Source organism: Zingiber officinale, chromosome 2A, assembly GCF_018446385.1.
Source record: "Zingiber officinale cultivar Zhangliang chromosome 2A, Zo_v1.1, whole genome shotgun sequence".
NCBI classification, from domain to species: domain Eukaryota; kingdom Viridiplantae; phylum Streptophyta; class Magnoliopsida; order Zingiberales; family Zingiberaceae; genus Zingiber; species Zingiber officinale.
The window spans coordinates 158,038,731-158,045,246 of record NC_055988.1 but is presented as its reverse complement, the minus strand read 5'-3'; the positions used below and the strand labels follow the sequence as shown (position 1 = coordinate 158,045,246).

The following is a 6,516-nucleotide window of genomic DNA, read 5'->3' as shown; positions in this document are numbered from 1 at the left end:
TTTCCAGTACGACGGTCCTGAATTACTTACAAATTTGCCTAACATCCCCACTATAAATACTCTATCTGATCATGTACAAACTTGTACACACATGAGACTTCCTATAGCCAACGCATAAGGGAATTAAAGGTGCTTAGACATAAATATTAAATAAAAATACTAAAATAAGGATGTTGTTTTAGGGATTTATCCATATTTCTCCTAGTAATTAACCTAACAAATTTTCTTTGCTAAAATTAAACTAATGTTTAAATAAGTTGGCAAGGTAAGTAAGCATTACAAGAAAATCACTTTTTCTTTTCTGATTGGTAATGGATGTTCTAATGAATTTCAATGTTTTAATTTGTTATTTTGTTCTCTTATGTGATTTAAATCATGATTAATGTATATTGAGTGTTCCTTACAGGTATTGAGTTGTCAAGGTGCACTCTCACTCATCGCTACCAAGGGCCGACAGTTTATGGTCGAGCCCCAAAATTCGACAAGAGTTCATCACAAAAAAAAAAAAAAAAAAACTGGTCAAATTCATTGGATACTTCATTGATAATATAGTCCTGGGTCTTGTTTATGAATTCATGACTCAAGGAAATCTTCGTGAACATTTGAAAGGTCCAAAAATCATAAAACTTTTGCAATAAGTTTATCAAGTCCTAGCTTTACAAATTATCCATTTTTCTTAAAATTCCAGCAACACAGGTTTGAAATCAAAAGAAGGAGAAAGGGCTCGTTGAAGCTTTGTCAAACCTCATAAGATTGGGGGAAAAAATAAGCGACATCAGAAATTCATAATCCTCCACATAATATGATCCATATAGTATAGAAAATAAAATTTGAAGTCTTGCCTTAATGTTTGGCGTGTGAAAAGATACTTAGCAAGGCTTAGGGGAGGCTCTTCCTCAATGTCCACAAAGGTTTCTAAAGTTTTGGTTAAAAGAATTAATTTTCTTGTTTTATATATTAAAAAAACAAGGGTCTAGAATGAGTATCGAGATTCAATGCATCATTTTCATCAATGCTATTAATTAGCGAAGATGCCATTCTAATTCATCCATCATTTTTTTTTTCAAGTGTCAAAATCAATTGCAGTTGGTTGGTACAATCTCGTAACCCCATTATAAACTGACATTAACCTTAATTAATTACCCACGTCCCTGGCTGGGAAGAGTAGATGGCGACCAAGAGCAAGATTCTAGTGATCGGCGGCACCGGCTACATCGGCCAGCGCATCGTGGCGGCGAGCGCACGGGCAGGGCATCCCACCTTCACCCTCGTCCGTAGCACGGCCGACCAATCACCCGCCAGGGCCAAACTCCTCAATGACTTCCAAGCGGCCGGCGTCGCCCTCCTTCCTGTAAGAAATATAAATATAAATATATGTATTAAATATTGTTATCTATTAATTCCATAGTGATCGGTCGATCATGTTTGTTACCTTTTAATTAATTAAACAGGGAGATTTGCACGACCACGAAAGCCTTGTGAGGGCGATCAAGCAGGTAGACGTTGTGTTCTCCACTGTGGGTTTCTTACAGCTCAAGGACCAACTCAAGATCATCGACGCCATCAAAGATGCCGGTCAACACATCAAGGTCGTTCCTCACCCTTTAATTTTCATCATGTATATATTCGATAATTACTTTTAACTTTAACATTAATCACGTATACATTGCAATTTAATTTCTTAACCCAAAATTAATTAATATGCATATATCTAATTAATATATAATTGTAGAGGTTTTTCCCTTCTGAGTATGGCAATGACGTGGATCGAGTCAACGTGGTGGAGCCAGGAAAGTTAGTGTTCGAAATCAAAGCACAGATCCGAAGGGCCACGGAGTCAGCTGGGATCCCTTACACCTACGTGTCCAGTAACTTGTGTGCTGGGCACTTCCTTACAACCCTAGCACAACCAGGCGCCACTGGCCCTCCAAAAGACAAGGTCGTCGTCACTTTAGGCGATGGCAATACCAAAGGTAATATATCTATATAATTTTCCGGCCCCATGCATGCATGCTTTCATGCAACTTCAATCTTTCATTCATGGTGGCAGCTATCTTTCTCGATGAAGAAGATATTGGAGCATACACTATTAGAGCAGTGGACGATCCGAGGACCTTGAACAAGATTTTGTTCATGAGACCAGTAGCAAATATTCTCACCCATAATGAGCTCGTGTCGCTTTGGGAGAAAAAGTTTGGCAAGACTTTTGAGAGGGTATATCTTTCTGAAGAAGAAGTTTTGAAGCAAATCCAAGGTATCTGCTTCGGACATTTAATCCCTTTCGGACAATATTAATTAATATTCGTGATCAATATAATAATTATTTAAGGTATCGATCATATATAGGTATTTTAACTAATTGTATTAGTAAATTGTGCTATGCAGAAGGCCCACCTCAATTGAGCACCATGCTTGGAATTTTTTACTCCGTCTTTATCAACGGCGATGAAACCAATTTCGATATTGACCCACTGAGTGGTGTGGAGGCTACGAAGCTCTATCCTGATGTTAAATACACTACGGCTGATGAATACTTGAATAGATTGCTTTGAATATAGCGGCACAATATATGGAATTACTATGTTATTGATATTAAAATAAAAGCCGCTTTGTTATCTTGTGTTGTGTTCATTGTTCTTTCACTTTTGCTGATTGTTAATGTTCGTGAACAATATTCATGAATAACGTTCGTGATCAACATTCGTGAACAATATTTATGAACAATATTCGTGAACAATATTCATGGATCATGTTACATTCATTAATAAAATTCTTATCAATATACTTGAATACCGGCACAATATATGGAATTACTATGTTATAGATATTAAAATAAAAGCCGCTTTGTTTTTGTTCGTTCAATATACACAAGATCAATTAAATAAATAAGTTTGAACAACTCGTTAAACTAAATAAATAAGTCTGAATACATATATGTTCAGTTTGTTAATGTCGTGAACAATATTCATGAATAATGTTCGTGATTAATATTCATGAACAATATTTGTGAACAATGTTCGTGAACAATGTTCATGTTTGCGCAAAGAGAGGACAACACCTCTCAACCTCTAAACCGCGGAAGAAGAGGAAGAGAGAAAAGAGATCGTGCGGAGCAACAAGACAAAGACGCACAAAAGGAGAGCAAACACGAGGAAGGAGAAGAAGAAGAGAAAGAAGAAAAGTTACCGTGGTTCGGCAACGTGCCTACTCCACAAAAACGGCCGAAGCTTTATTAAATTTCTCTCTACACAAAAGAATCACATCTAATGATTCTTGTGTTTGTTGTTGTACAATAGGCTTACAATAATCTCTATAAATAATGCTAAACCCCAGACCCGGTAAAATCGTAACAGAATTTTGTTATGAAAAATCACAACAAAATTCTGTTATATAAAATCTTACCAAAATTTTATTACGAAAAATCGTAATAGATTTTTCTTCCATAACATCCCTCATATTAACCTTATCTAAATATGAGTCATCCGTCAATAATCTCCACCTTGGCGAATATTCACCCCTTCGAAAAACACGAGTATCTGAATAAAGCTCTACCTGGATCTCTGGGTCTGGACTTCCTTCCTCTAGCATTTAGATATATGAATTAAGTTCAAGCAATGCTTGAACTTTTCTGTAGTCACTGGCTTTGTCAACATGTTTGCAGCATTGTCTACAGTGTGAACCTTCTCAATTGAATTTCTCCGGAAGCAATCAACTCTCTGATCTTGTAAAATCTCACATCAATGTGCTTGGTTCTCGCATGATACACTTGATTCTTCGCCAAATAGATAGCACTCTGACTATTGCATAACAACTTGACTCCACCTTGCTGAACACCCAGTTCTCTGACCAACCCTGTAACCTATAAAACTTCCTTTGCTGCTTCAGTTGCTGCCATGTACTCGGACTCCGTAGTAAACAATGCAATAATAAATTGTATCATATATTTCCAATAAATAGGTCCTCATACTGCAGTGAACACGTATCCTGTAGTAGATCTCTTGTTATCTAAATCTCCTGCATAGTCTACATTTACGTACCCAGCAACTCAAAGATCTTCTGATTGTCTACTGAACATGATGCCATAATCAGTTGTATTTCTCAAGTATCTAAAAATCCATTTCACTACATCCCAATGTGGTCGACCATGATTTGAGAGAAACTTGCTTACCATACTAACTGCTTGCGCCAAATCTGGTCTCGTGCAAACCATGACATATATCAGACAACCAACTGCACCGGCATAAGGAACCTTTGACATCTCTTGGATCTCGTATCCGTCTTTGGACACTGAATACTGGATAACTTGAAGTGATGCACCATGAGTGTGCTCACCGACTTTGCATTCTTTATGTTGAACCTATCCAACACCTTCTTCATATAGCTACATTGAGATAATCATAATCTCCCTGCAGCTCTATCCCTGTGAATATTCATCCTAAGAATCTTCTTGGCCTCTCCCAAATCTTTCATGTCAAATTCCTAGTAGTCTCTTCAATTTGTCAACCTCTTTCATCTTCTTCGCAACAATGAGCATGTCATCTACGTATAGTAGTAAGAAAATCAGTGATTCATCTTCAAGGCTCTTCACATATATGCAACAGTCATACTCACATCTCTTATATCCGTTTTGAATCATGTATGAATCAAAACATTGGTACCATTGCCTAGGAGATTGTTTCAATCCATAGAGCAATTTCTTCAACTTGCAAACCAACCGCTCTTGTCCGAGCTGACTAAATCTCTTGGGTTGTGACATAAAAATTTGCTCCTCCAAATTTCCATGAAGAAATGTCGTCTTCACATCCATTTGCTCAAGTTGCAAATCGTGATGTGCCACTAAAGCCAACACCGCTCTAATTTACGTATGTCTTACCACCGGAGAGAAAATTTCTTCATAGTCAATCCCTTTTCTCTGTGAATACCCCTTTGCTACCAACCGAGACTTGAACTTCACTTCTTCTCCCTCTGACATTGCTTCTTTCTTCTTGAATATCCACTTGCACCCTATAGCTTTCTCTCCTTTAGGAAGTTCCACTAGATTTCACGTTTGGTTCTTATGCAACGACTCCATCCCCTCTGTCATAGCACCCGCCCACCTATCCTTCTCAGAGTTGTGTATCGCCTCCTGAAAAGATGTAGGGTCTCCGTTACTAGTGATAAGCGCATAAGATACCAAGTCTTCGAATCTGTATCTAGTGGGTGGTTTTACGACTCGTCTCGTTCTACCATTAGCTATAGTGCGATGCTCCGTGTGCTCTGAGATAGAATCATCAAAGGCATGAGTTGTTGGTTTAACGGAGGCCGGTAAGAGGGGGGTGAATTGCCTAAAAAAAACTATATCCTCCTCGTGTTTTCAACTCAAAAATGCAATAGCAATAATAAAATAACTGAAATAAAGAAACAGAAATAAAACAGAGACTCTACAGTTAACCTGGTTACAACCAAGAAGGTTGTTAATCCAAGTCGAAGAAAAGCGCACTAGAAAAAGTCTCCTTTACTGAAGGCGGAAAAGCCTTTTACACTCTAACAACTCAGAACTATTTCTAGGAATGAATATAGAGTTGATTGAACAATTGATGATTAATTCCTAACTCCAGAGGCCTTTATATAGCCTCTAGAAATTTTATCTCAGATGTTCAAGGCGCCGCCAATAGAGGTCTAAGGCGCCTCCATCGAGTGGGCAGATAAAACTTTATCCGAAAGTTCGACGACCACGTTGGCCAGGTCCGAGGCGCCTCCAACAAGCATTAAAGGAGCCTTCAAGATGAAGGCGCCTTCAAGCTTTGATGAAGGCGCCTTGAGCTTGAATTCTAGCTCACTTTTTCCTTCACTTTGACTTCCGAAGCTCCGTTCTTTTGGGTGATTACGGCCAACCGAAATAGGGCTCACCCGAACCCAATTTTTGACATTCTCCTCGAGCAGCTTTCCTCCCCGGCTTAACGTCTCTCGAATGCCGCGCACATTTTTCTTGCCCACTGGTGTACTTTTCCGCAGCTCTCTCGTCCTTCGGACGCACCGAACCCGTCGGCTCCCTTCCTGTGCCGTTATTCTCGCTAGCTGCGTCTTTCGCTCGACTTCCTGCGCTCCTAAGCTCCTGTATACTCAGACACAGGGATCAAACACAAAGCAGGACCCAACAAACTTGGTTGATCACATCAAAACAACCACGGGGTCCAACAATCTCCCCCTTTTTGATGTGCATCAACCCAAGTTCAAGTTAGGGTAAAAATAGACAAAAGATAATTAAGTAACATGTTAAGCATAAATTTGCAATAAATAAAATTGTAACTATTTAATTAAGAGTTAAACAAAATTTTTCAAAAATGTTTAAACTCAGAGTTTAAACTCTCTCTCCCCCTAAACTTGTACCTATCTCTCCCCCTTTAATCACAACAAAAATAGAGTAATAATAAGATAATATGAATTTTTAGAATATTCCAAAAAATTTCTAGGTAAACTGATTTTTTTTTAGAATTTTTCAAAAAAAATAATTCTAAATTAAAATGATTTTTTTTT

The 6,516-nt window shown here is 38.2% G+C and overlaps 1 protein-coding gene across 1 annotated transcript; it reads left to right on the top strand.

Annotated features, from left to right (window-relative positions):
- The first annotated feature begins 1,126 nt into the window (after positions 1 to 1,126).
- Positions 1,127 to 2,615, top strand: LOC122042888 (phenylcoumaran benzylic ether reductase Pyrc5-like). Its single transcript, XM_042603278.1, has 5 exons — positions 1,127 to 1,351; positions 1,452 to 1,589; positions 1,733 to 1,973; positions 2,051 to 2,254; positions 2,386 to 2,615. The coding sequence occupies exons 1-5, from the start codon at positions 1,169 to 1,171 to the stop codon at positions 2,550 to 2,552; spliced, it is 933 nt and encodes a 310-aa protein (XP_042459212.1). The 5' UTR covers positions 1,127 to 1,168; the 3' UTR covers positions 2,553 to 2,615.
- The last annotated feature ends 3,901 nt before the right edge of the window (positions 2,616 to 6,516 follow it).

Bases quoted from the DNA above. Each gene is read 5' to 3' on its own strand.
- LOC122042888 (XM_042603278.1), top strand. From the start codon at position 1,169: ATGGCGACCAAGAGCAAGATTCTAGTGATCGGCGGCACCGGCTACATC. The intron at 1,590-1,732 runs GTCGTTCCTCAC...ATATAATTGTAG, and splicing joins ATGCCGGTCAACACATCAAG to AGGTTTTTCCCTTCTGAGTA. The intron at 2,255-2,385 runs GTATCTGCTTCG...TGTGCTATGCAG, and splicing joins AGTTTTGAAGCAAATCCAAG to AAGGCCCACCTCAATTGAGC.